Source organism: Beta vulgaris, chromosome 8 (genome assembly GCF_026745355.1).
Source record: "Beta vulgaris subsp. vulgaris cultivar EL10 chromosome 8, EL10.2, whole genome shotgun sequence".
Lineage (NCBI taxonomy): Eukaryota > Viridiplantae > Streptophyta > Magnoliopsida > Caryophyllales > Amaranthaceae > Beta > Beta vulgaris.
This window is the reverse complement of record NC_079209.1, coordinates 22,409,929-22,423,094: the sequence shown is the minus strand read 5'-3', so window position 1 is coordinate 22,423,094 and position 13,166 is coordinate 22,409,929. Positions and strand designations below refer to the sequence as shown.

The window sequence follows — 13,166 nt, the reverse complement described above, 5'->3', positions numbered from 1 at the left end:
TTATTTTTATGTTTCTTTGTAGATCTAGTTATTACTCTAACATACTGGAACAAAACATATGTGCCACAAAAAAAAAACCATACTTGAACTAACAAAAATAAACACACAAATACCACACTCAAATTCTAACAGCACACATCATCATCATACTTGAACCAAAAAAAAAATTCAACTTTCATCATCTTGGCAAGGATGACAGAAGATACAACATACAAAAAAACACGACAAAAAGTAGCATACACTCAAATTCTAACATACTTGAACAACTTGTGTCTTTTACATAATCATCATCTCTATCAGACTACGAGTATCAATTTTCTTCTTGTCAATTTGAGTTTGTCTTATTTTCAGATTTTCTTTATTTTTTGGTAGTTTTCGAAGTTTAAACCTATCAGAGACTAAGTTTAAGCGAAGAAAATCAGGAAATTTAGGGACCATTCCAATTTTCATCTAACATACTTGAACAACAAAAAAAATTCTAACATACTTGAACCAAAAAAAAAACATACTTGAACAAAAAAAAAACAGCATACATCATCATCATCACAAATACCACACTCAAATTCTAACAGCACACGAAGACCACAATCAAATTCAGTTTAACTATCAAAAAACTTGAAAATAATTCAACAAAAATTTAAAGAGTTAGCGAAACTCCCTCGAAGGCTGACAATGCTCGAGTTTTATAGCTGGGAAATATATTCTCAAATTCTCGTAAATTTCCTCAGGAGGTGGCAAAGGGAACTCATCATTTTCAGGCTCAGATCTGGAAACTTCCCGGTCCGGTGTGTCTGGAACAACGAGTTCCTCTTCTTCTTCGGTGTTGCATGGCTCATTTGTAGCATTTTCAGTAATATCAGAGTCTGGAACAACCTCAGATTCTTCATAAATCTCAGAAGTAATTTTTTCAGCCATTGTTGAAATTAAATAGAGTGAAAATATAGATCTAACAAAGTAAATTTCAGATCTGAATTTTGTGACACTAGTAGATAGCCTAGAAAAAACGAAGAGAGAGACTGAAAGTAAAATTTCACAACAGAAAGAGAAGCGCAGAGAAAATGAAGAGAAAGAGAGAGATGTTGTAGATCTAGGGTTTTCAAGACAATTGATGTTTCAGAGAGGGTGAAGATTTATAGCCCAAGATGAGAGAAAAAGAGACGTTGAAGATTTAATGGGTAGTTGAGAGGTTCTTCCATAAAGATGAAGAACAGAACATTGAATACAGGGGATTTAATGGGTACAGAGGGAGTAGTTGAGAAAGTCAAATGGGTAGATGAAGAACTTAAGAAGGAAGAGAGAGAGAGAGGGGGGGGGGGATCTGAAGAAGATAATATCGGTCAGTATAGTACAAGAAATATTGTTTATTTATTATCTTGGCAAGGTATTAGGTGTAAATATGCAAACAAAGAAGGGGTATTGTTGTCAAAAATTATAACCTAAAATAGAGAGATTCAAAGTGAGAAGATTAAAAAGATACACCCTAAAACAGAAAGTGAGAAAGATAAAAAAATACAGAGGGAGTACTTAGTAAAATTATACAAGCGTGACATTAATGATGGTTAAACTTACTTCAATCGTTAAACCTATTTACTATCCTGACCTTAGTTTACCCCAAACCACTACCTAACTCACGAAATCTCCACCCACCACCACTCATTCACCGGAAAACACTATACTCCCTTCACTATCTCCCTTCCGATGACTTTCTCTCCTTGTCACTCTCTCCCTTTCGATGACTGTCTCTCTCTCCTCGTCACTCTCTCCCTCCCTGTGACTTCTCTTCTCATCTCCCTTTCTCTTTTGCTGCTATCTCCCCATATCTTCACCATCACTCTGTTCTCTCCCCCCTTTCACGTTGATGCTACTGGTGATGTTCGTGGGATCGGATGTGCTGTTACATATTTTCAGTGGGGTAGGACAATGGTGGTTGGTTGGGATGTCAAGGGGGTGTGTGGTGGTTGGGGGTTGGTGTTAACCTGGGTTAGGTAAACCAATAATACTGACGGGTTAAATTAACAGTTTGACCATCAATTATGTCATGGCTGTATAATATTACTAAGTATAGGGTAATTTTTGAAACTGAAAAAAAAAACGATTTACAATTACAAATATTTCATAGTACAAGGTTACCAGTGGGAATTTTCCTTTAAAATAACAAGGTACCTGTGAGATAGTGGTAAATATTTGTCTTAAATGTGTCACTTATACTTATATAGAAGTGATTAATTTAAATTTAAAACTTGTCCTTTGTTTGATGACTTGTCTTGACTTATAAAATGATACATTTTGACTTAAAAATGATTCATTTTTACTTAAAATGAATTGTTATGATAATAAATGTATTATATACATCTGGTGCACACAATACTAATTATTTTGCCAATATTCGAGACCTTAATTTTTTAAGACATTATGGTCAATATTCGAGACCTGAATATTGGCCTATATATCTAATACCTTAATATCCCCTTTAGTGTATTTGGCATCAGCTTAGGAGAGTTTTTAGGTTTAATTGTTAGACATAAGGTATAGAAATAAACCAAGCCAATATAAAGCTATCTAAGAAATGCCTAAACTTGAAAAACTAAGGAGACTACTTAGTCTCCAAAAATGGATGACATGAGAAGGTTTACTTCCCATCTTGATGGAAGATGTCATCCCTTATATTAGCTCATGGGGAAAAATGCTACATTAAAATTGGATTATTTATATTAAAAACATTCTAAAGCATAAAGAAATACTTGTCTTCTCTCCAGGTCCAAGGCACCAATCAAAGGGAACCACTCCTTCTGAAAACTATTAATATATATATTGTGCTTCTCTTAAATAAAGTCATTTTAATATGGAGGGTGAGTAATCGAAATTTAGCAACAAAAGAGCGACATGCTACTTTTGGGTAGAGTTCATAGAAGCATCGGAGAGTCCTTTAGGGACCACTAGTGGAAAAAAATCACAAATCACTTAAATAAACTGATCTGGTTCTCACAAAACCAAATCAGTAAGTTCAAAGTTTTTGGACGCTTATTTTTGGGTCACTAAATTGATCTAGTTGGGACGAGAACGATCAAATTTTGTTAACTGATTCGATTCTCTTCTCACCAGATCAGTAATGGCCCAAAATCTTTAAGGCCTAAAGTCCTTCCCCATGGCTCAGCATGTCCTTCCTCATATTAATGTCCCAAATTCCCAACCCTAAGTTGCACTCCTTTCCTCTCTCATTTTGAGTCGACCATACGTTCCCTTATCCTTTCTCTCTATTCGCTCCTCTGACCTGTCATCCTTCCTCCTACCTTCACCGTTCTTTCTCCTCCCTATTTGTGCCAACCACTAACAACAGCAATGAAATCCCTCGTTTTTCATGCCTTCGCATCCGTCCTCCCTCCCTATTTGCTCAAGCCACCAACGAAAGTAACATGTCTAAGACGACGACGACGACAACAACAACTCATCACTCGTCGTCATCGCAACAACAACAAAAATGTGGCGTATCTCCTCCATATTTTTCCTCCCAAACCCTAGATCTGACCTCTCTCACTCTTAAATGAGCCGTTTTTTTTTTGATTTTTTTTTGTATTTTTAGGATTTTAGAGAATTCCTCTTTTATCTTCGATTAATTTCAAGTTTTTAGGGTGTTTTTATTTCTGTATGTTTAGTAATTTTTGTTTGATCCATTAAGGTTAGATAGGGTTAATTCTGGATTTTTTTTTATAAATTTTAGTGTTTGAATTTTTTTTTTGTAATTTCGTTGTGAATTTTCGATATGATTGCTGAATTTTTTTTTAATTCCTGGATATTAATATTGATTATTTTGTGAATTATTTTATGTATTTGCACTTATATATGTGTTTGCTCATGTATTTTGCTCAGTTAATGTAGTATGTATCTACATCTATATTTTGGGTTTTTTTTTTATGTATGTATGTATTTTTATTTGATTGGTGTAAAACATATGTATATATTCTTCCTCTCTATCCATCTTCAAAGTCCGACTAATTTTTAAATAACCTTGAGGTTAAGTTGTTCGGTTGAGCTACAAAAAACTGATTAGTTAACTTATGAAAACTGGTCTAGTTTTGCATCTCAATCGGATCAGTTAAAACTTGATTGATCCAGTTTTGAACTGGATCAGTTAAGTTTCCTAAACAGCTCCGTGCCCACCTGATATGGTCGGATTTGTAAGTCCGATTTTGACCGAATCCGATATGATTTTTTTCACTAGTGGACAAAGAGTTTGGATGGGAAAGCAAAATGCTTAATTCGTGACTCACATTGATAGAGGTGGGAACAAGCATTGCGTTGGTCAGGTCGAAATTCGAGTCTTCGTCAAAATCTAGAAATAGTATGCTTCTAAATTCTAGAAAGTCAAACCATGAGATCTTGATTAATTTATTTTTATTGCATCAGTAGGACCTCGAGATGAGAATTTCTACGTACCCTTGTGGAATTGAACCATTCATAGTTCTTCATCTGATTCTTTTTAATGTAACGTTTCCCTAGGTTGTCCTTTTAGGTTTTCAACCTAGCGGGCTTGAACATACATTGAAAAAGGAGTAAGTATTGACTTGAAAGGAAGTTTATGGTTTGGATAAAAGTTTAATTAAATGGGCCAAGGTAGGGATAAATGCCCAATGTCAGATTTATGGCTCTTTTTTTTTGGGAGGAAGAGATTTACGTATAACTTTAAGTTAGATTGATGATTTTGATGGATTGAAGGGTTTGAAATAAGGGGTAGAACTTGTGTGCAAGTCCCCTAGCTTGACTTTGACTTTTTGCGTTTGGCTCTTTTTTTTCATTTTGTTATTTATTGTTTTTTGCATTGTGTTTTTTCTTTTGTTTTTTGCTATTTTTGAAATTGAATTTTTTTTTGTTTATCTTTGCTTGCCATTGTTTTTTATTTTAAGAATCGAGGCTTGCACACACGTATTTTGATTTTAGGTATTGGAAGGTTTGAAGTCTATTTGTGGAGCTTTGATTTAAAAGGATTTTTTATTAAGGATCATAAAGAGAGGGTTAAGGTCTTTTCCATGAAGATGGCTTAAGGATTTAGTTTTTGTATGCAGATGGCTTAGGTGATTTTTATTGCATCAAGATAACTTATATGGTGGTTTTGCATGATGATGGCTTATAGAAGGTGATGACTTTTTGAAATGATGGAGGACAGAAGGAAAAAACGTTGTGAAATAAAAATAAAAATGTTAAATGAGGAAGAACATGAAATAAGCAAAACATAAAATGAACAAAAATATTGTGAAATGAGCAAAATCATCGTCAAATAAGAAAAAAAAAGAGTGGTTCTTACCATAAGGGCGATTCTCATATGAACTTAAATCTATATAAATCTACAGATACACACACACACACACACACATATATATATATATATGTATATGTATACATATATATATGTATATATATATAGATATAGAGGAGGGCTCTTGTGAGAACACCTCCTTTATGTGAGAACACTTTTTTATGTGAGAAATCTGGACCTTTGGATCTAATCTAATCTAACCATCCTAAATACACTATGAGTAATGACATTTTCGTAATTTAGTTTAACCCTTATCCCCCTTCTTCCCCCACCCCTTTCACGCTACTTTTTTCTCTCTCTCTCTATCTTCTCTTTCTCTCTACTCTGTATCGTTGTTCATGGAGTTTTAGTTCTTCAAAGTTTTAGTTCGATTATTTGCGAATTCCACATTATTTTTTTTAGAAAATGTGTTGGTTACTATGATACAACAAAGGGTCACTATGATCTATATAAGAGGGTTGTGTTGGTTACTATGATACAACAGAGGGTCACTATGATATATAGCAGAGGGTTGTGTTGGTTACTATGATACAGCAGAGAGTCACTATGATATATAGCAGAGGGTTGTGTTGGTTATTATGATACAACATAGGGTCACCATGATATAGAAATAGTAAATAATATATTTTTTTCTTGACTAATTTCTTTAAACATGTGATAGATTGGTTATTATGATATAATACATGGTCACTATGATATTTTCTCATAATTTTGCAATGTCGTTTTCTTGTTTCTCTTGGTAACCTACGAATGATATTTATTCTCACATAAAAAAGTATTCTCACATAGGGACCTATTCTCACCGGATCCCAACCATATATATATATATATACACACACATATACATACTAAAATATCTTTGGACTGAATTGGACTTATTGGAATCCGAATGGGCAAGTTTGAATCCTGTTCGGAAATATTTGGACATCAAAATTTGAGTCCGAGTACGATCCAATTTTTTTTAGTCCACTCTAGTCCGACTAGTTTAGACCGCATTGGATTGGGCTTTCCGTAGTCCTTTTACACCTCTATTGGGGGTGTATGCCTTGCAATAGGCCTCTTGGTAGAAGCCCTGTGCGAGTGCAGCCTAAAGAATTATTTCTTACCTATTAAAAAAAGTATACCACATTAAATTATAGTTGTTTACAAAGAGAACTTTTTAACTTATTATCTTTTTTTTTTTTGAAAAAGAAAGTTCATCAACAGAAAGCCAAACGACATCTAAAATAAATATTAAAGAAATACAAGATATAATTAAAAAAGGTTAAATCAAATTCATTTTTGAAGAAACTACAATAAACCAGATCGAGCAATATAACGCAATCCCATTGTATTTGCTGAATCAAGAGGCTATTGATGAGGAATCCTATCATTCTGACATAGTTTAAGAAGAGCATTCTTGATCGAGCCATGTTAACCGCATTCGAGATTCCAATACCTTCATGTTATGTCTCGAACTTCAACCAATAAGAATAATTTCTCATACCTAAAGACAAAGAAACCATACTCATAACTCCTGTAGGGGAGAAGGAGATCTCCACAACATAGGCTAAAATTTTTTACACTTTTCTTTTTTGTTTCTTTCAAATTTGATTGAACATGTTTTTGCATGGTCTCACTGTTATTATACTCTATACGATTCCAATACCTTTATGTTAATTCTCAAACTTCAACCAATAAGACCAATTTCTCATACCTAAAGACAAAGAAACCATACTCACAACTCCAATAGGGGAGAAGGAGATCTCCACAATAGAGACTAAATATTTGAACACTTTTCTTTTTTGTTTCCCTCAAATTCGATTGAACATGTTTTTGCATGGTCTCACTATTACTATACTCTCTACGGTTTTTATTACTTAATTCACTTTCCTTTTTAGGTAGTCATTTATTAGTTTACACATTTTTTTGAATTGGTCCTACCAATTCTATATTATTAATTTACGATAAAGTTTTCTATTTGGTACACTACATTAACTTCAATATAATATTCCTTTGTATGACCTACGTACATATTTCTCCTAAAATTTAGTGTCCAAATAAGTGGATAAATTAATAAAAAATAGCGGGGAGTATTAGATTTTTTACACCTCTTTGTTCCACATCATATTTTTATCAATATAAAATAAATGAATCTCTTCTCTTTAAGTTAAAAAATATTCTATTAGCTCCTACTACATCTAATTTTTAATAAAATAACATTTGATTACCACATTACAATTTATCATCATAAACTACGTGTCATAGTGTATATTTTTCTCGAATCGATGAAGTATTTGGTTATAGTGTCACTTGAAAAATAACATAAGCAAAAGTGAATCTTTTAAGAAAAATAAAAAGAAGGTTACACCGTGCAAGATCTTATTTGAGAATTTCTACATTAAAATAATCTAGTTATTTTCAGCTAAATTACATATTATTTGCCCACTTTGATTAACAAAATCCCGTTTTCTCCAATCTGTTTTATCATTTATGTGTATTATGGTAATTTATACTAATATATTAAAAAACGTTCTTAAGAAAATCTACACAACACATGTAACTCTCCCTTTAGTTGTTTCATTTCATGTCGTCATTATGCACATTAAAAAAAAAGAAATATGCTCCTCATAAGATCCGAACACATGACCTCAAATTAATATACTAAAGTTTTAACCAATAACTATGCAACATTAAATGATACTTTTTTTTTTTTTTTGATCCATATGAGCCACGAAGGCGGTACAAAGTATAAAGAAGGGGAGGGGGGGATTCGAACCTGTGACCTATCGTGCACAGCACCTCAATCTTAACCACTAGGCCAAGACATCCTTGGTTCTTAAATGATACTTTTTAAAATGAAAATGTTAATAATCCGATGTATATACGGAACTAAAAACTAGTTGGTATTAAAAGTTCGTGGTGCACTAGTGCACTACGAGTCTACGACTACAATATATAAATTAAAGTGAATTTAGGCTCTTTCAAAACAACTACTTGGAGGAGGGTACTATCTCCAAAAAAAACCATGCCCATATTCCATACTGTGCACAACAAAAATCTGAAGTTGCTGAAATACAGCAGTAGCTAGAAACCCCATTTATTGAGATCCAGCTTTGTTCTATCAAACTAACTTATGCTCTAAGACTCTCAGTATCTCTAGAAGAATAGGTGTTAGGTGATTTTTTACTTTCATCATCAAGGTATTGTTGGTATGCATATGAAATGAATCCCCAAATAGCCAACAACATAGCCACAACTTTTATCCCATCCATTGCATCATGAAAAAAGACCACAGCTAGCACTGGAACGATAGGCAAACCGAAAGTAGATACAACATTGGAAAAAAGAGATGACACTTTAACAATCAGGCCGAGTAAGCCTATAGTATACAGTTGCCAACCCAATGCTGTCCAGATCAAGGTCATCATGTATGAAATCTTGCCGAGTTCGAAACGAGCCATCTCTCCGTTCAGAGTCTTCCATTCACCACTAATGAAAAGTCCAGCCATCGCTGCACAACTTGCAACGAGTGATTGGTACATCATCATATCCAATGTAGCTCTGAAACTCTCATTTTTCAGTATTCTTTGGAAAACAAACTCTGTTATTGAATATAACAGTCCATATCCAACTGCATTACCAATCGCGCAAAGAACACCAACAACATAGTTTGCCTTTGATACTCCTTTCGGAAGGGAAGAATGATCGGGTTGAAAGACAAGTAAGGCCGATGATATTGTAAGAAGCATCAGAGAATTCATTATGTAAGGGGTGAAGCTCTGTGAATTTAGGAAAAAGGAAAAGAGTGCGTTGAAAGCTAGTTGAGATGCACATATAAGAGAAAATGTAGAGATAGGCATATATTGTAGTCCTATTGAGTACATCATACTCGCTCCTGCTCCAAATAATCCTAGGACAATGTAGATTGATGCAATCATGAAGAAAGAAATCAGGTCCAATGGTTTGTTTCGTTGGGTGTTTTCCTTTGGGAAGATGTGGTACAGTGGAAGTAGAACAGGGAAGCCTACAAATTGTATGAGTGTCGATATCCATCTGCTTTTACCGCCTCTGTTGAAATACAATCTTCCAAGTAATACACCAATTGACTGCCCAACAAGGATGAAAGTTATGTAAATGAGAATTTGGATCCACCAATGTAATCCGCGATGCTGTAATGTGTCTGGTGAACTAGTGATATGTTCTGTTTGAGGCGATGTTGGTTGTATGCTGTCGCGGACTGAACAAGGAGCATTGTGCAGAGAGATCAAAGGAGATATCAGAGAGAGTCAGTGTCAAAAAAATTGAAGATTTGGTGCTGAAAATTCTTGACTCGAGCAAGCACTGATGGTGCTAGTTTGATCTAGTCTCTGTTATCATTTCTAGAATGCATGCGTTAAGGAAATACATGACGGTTGAGCAGAAGTAATAGAGGTTACCTGCGAGGTGGAGTTCTGGCTCTTCAGGTTCCCCCATTTCAGAATGAAGATTATCTTCTCTTGTGCATTTTGCTTGTGTAGTCTGCGTTGGTTTTTGCTTGTGTAGTCTGTGTTGGTTAGTTGGCTAGTTGCAATGTAGCATTTAACAAATTTTTGTTTTCTAATTTTAGGTACATACAAAAGGCATGACTCACCGGATACAATACCATGCGTGTGATTAATCTTAATTTCATCAAGGAGGTAACCTTTTGCTTTACAAAAGAGCATGTATATTATGGAAATTTCGGATGTCGGAAACGGAAAATACAAACTGTCAATACAAATATATTAAAAAGTTTTCCTATCAAAGGATCTTTGAAATGAAATGTCATAGTTTAACCACCAATCGATTACAATTTCAATATTTAATGTTTCAAAGTAAAACATAATCAAATCTTATAGTTATATGTAACTATAAGGACATAAACAAGCTTTTTGATATCTAACACTTTTATTACGGTAATAACATTCTCCTACCCCAACTCCATTGACATTGTTATTTTTGTTTACAACTTCTTGAAAGTTTATTTTTTTTAAAAAAACTTATTAAGCAATAAAATAGTCATTTTCCAATAGTGCACTAGACCGAAAATTACCAACAGCTAATAAAAGCAATTATGAAACTTATGAATAATAATATATTTGATCATTGTAATTAGAGATGGCAGTGGGTAATGGACCCTACCCGGATCCGTGGATCCAGATCCATTTTTGATGGATCTGGATCCTCAAATTTTGGACCCTATGGATCCGGGTAGGATTTGGATCCTCCTTGAAAAAAAGGGATTTGGACCGGATCCTAAATTATTACCTAGATTCAGATCCGTTTATCCATTTTTATAATATTATTATAATTTAATATTATATTTTTCGTAATATTATAATATTAGTTATTACATGTAAAACGGATTTTCGCTTGAATTTCGGATTATTATTCTAATTATTGTGTGATTTTTATGCGAATTTAAAGGATAATTAAGTTCAAAAATTGGGTTGATAACTAATCTACAATTTGATAATTGAATAGTTATAAGTAGTTGCAATGGTTATTTTTCAAAATTTAAACATATTTTTTGGTTGATATTAGATGACTTTATTCTTTAAAATCTTTAATATTGTGAAAATTAGGTTAGTTTGAAGACAATAGGCAAGGATCCATTTTGGATTCGTATAGGACCCGGATCCATAGGATCCATACAGATCTGGATCTGGATCCTGATTCTTATTACCTAGTGGATCCGGGTAGGATATGGATCCTTGCCTAAAAATCGGATCCGGATCTGGATCCTAGAAGACCCTGCCTAGATCCTACCCATTGCCATCTCTAATTGTAACTAACCAGGGCATTGCTTGGGCCCAAAAAAAAAAAAAAAGTTTTTGCCGTATAAGTTGTTTGGTATTAGGGTAAGGGTGGTGATGGTTTTAATATAGATCACGAGACATTTGTTGGAGTTTATAAGAGGTTTGCTTAGAAATTCAAAAGTTTGCTTCAAAAGAATGTGGAGAGTCTCTTGTCCAACCTTCTAAGAATAAAAGGGAGTGTAAAGGTTTATAACCATTACTCTTCCTCTACCCTTTGAGTTGTGTAACAATGAGATTTTAGTGGGTATGCGGTGAGTGGAGTTACCACACGCGCCGTCCGGATCGGGCCAGGCAGGGCCATGGGCTTTGGGGAATAAACTTAATTTAACTAATTTTTTGGGTCAAATTTATGACCGTTTTAATCCAGTATTAAGTAACCGTTTTCCCCTTAATTTCTCCCACATTTTCAGCCTCCTTCTGATTTTCTTGTCTCTATAAATACCAAGGTTTAGGGTTTCATTGAATATACCGGAAAATACAAAAACACTTTCTTCTTCTCTGCTTTCTTTCTCCTCTAAAATTCTGGGCAGTATTCAAGAGCGTTCTCAATCTGTTTTTCCATCAACGCTGGAAACACAGAAACCGTGTATCCCTGGAGGTTGATTTCTACGAGTCCGTGTGTTATTGCGGGGCAAATTCAAATTTAGGTAAGTGATCTTTTCACGCTACGGTTATCAAATAAGTTAGATTTAATTGTTACCAGTTTTCATTCCTAAATTTTAAAGTTAGAATTTTTTTTTTTTGGTAATTGATTATTGTTTTTGCTAATCTTTCCTTCGATCAAGAAACGTATTTAAATTGTTACTTATACGAGTCTTGCAGATGTGCACTTTTATTTGTTCAGTACTTAAAGTGGTGATTATATGTTTTGTGCGCATCTTTTATTTCTAAAATTGTGTTTGGACAGTTCGCGTCAATTATATTCATAATTTGATCCATTCGAATTGGTTAGCTATGGTGTAATCCCTTTATTTTGATTAATGTTGTTTCCTCAAACTACTATTTTTTTATTAGCCCAAAAGGTGGAATTTGTCCTTTATGCTTTAAATTATTTGCAATCCTCATGCTGTTGTAGGAACTCTAATGCCTACTTTACCATTGTTGCCATTTGATCTGCCTAATCTTGTGGTATTTTATCCGACTTCCGATGCTTGGTTTAGTGGAGCAAATTCTTGATTTGTTTTTCCTTATTAGTTTGGTCAGTGCGTGTGAATGTGTTTTGAGAACAAGTACAGTCAGATCAAGGATTGTACATGGAGCCATGTTAAGAACTTTTTAATTTATCTTGGCTCACTAGTGGAAAAATGAAGAAGGGTTGCACTGAAAATGGCTTGTAGGGCTGCGCTTTTTGACAACAACCCTTTTAATAGCAGCCCTTTACTTTTAAAGTAGGGCTGCGCTTTTTATTTTCAGTGCAACCCTTCTTCATTTTTCCACTAGTGAGCCAAGATAAATTAAAAAGTTATTAACTTGAAGGGCGGCGCTTTTTTGAAAACTAGCGTAGCCCTTCTTCTAATTTTTTTTTTTTTGAAAAATTAATATAGCTCTGCCCCTGCTCCTGCACACATCAGCCCTCCCCTCCCCTCCCTGCCCCTGCTCCTGCACACAGCAACCCTCCCTTCCCCCCATTGCCCACCCCCACTGCCCCCTCCCAGCCCCCACCCCCACTGCCCACCCCCAGCACCCACCCCCACTGCCCCCCCACCGCCCCCACCCCACTGCACCCACCCCCACCCCCCTCCACAGCCACCCCCCACTGCCTCCCTCCCAGCACCCACCCCCACTGCCCACCCCACTACACCCACCCCACAACCCCCAGCCCACCCCTCTGCCACACCCCAGCCACAGCCCCCAGGCCACCCCTTTGCCACCAGCCCTGCACCCCCATCCCCAGCCTACCCAGCAAAATAAAGTTAAATATATTAACTTCAAATATATTTAATAATGTAAAAAGTATACATAGAGTTGATAGAAACTAGTACATTCGAGCTAAAATGTATCATATGCAATCATCGGTAATGTGGGACGCCAACTTA

General features: G+C 35.1%; 1 protein-coding gene across 1 annotated transcript; it reads right to left on the bottom strand.

The window, feature by feature from the left end:
• Window positions 1-8,424: 8,424 nt before the first annotated feature.
• LOC104883659 (purine permease 21) lies at window positions 8,425-9,766 on the bottom strand. The gene is made up of 2 exons (XM_010668207.3): window positions 9,730-9,766; window positions 8,425-9,530 (listed from the first exon to the last, which is right to left on the bottom strand). The coding sequence occupies exons 1-2, from the start codon at window positions 9,764-9,766 to the stop codon at window positions 8,425-8,427; spliced, it is 1,143 nt and encodes a 380-aa protein (XP_010666509.1).
• Window positions 9,767-13,166: the final 3,400 nt, after the last annotated feature.

Coding starts and splice junctions, on each gene's coding strand:
- LOC104883659 (XM_010668207.3), bottom strand. CDS start 9,766: ATGGGGGAACCTGAAGAGCCAGAACTCCACCTCGCAG. Junction 9,531..9,729: donor GCCAGAACTCCACCTCGCAG/GTAACCTCTATT, acceptor CTCCTTGTTCAG/TCCGCGACAGCATACAACCA.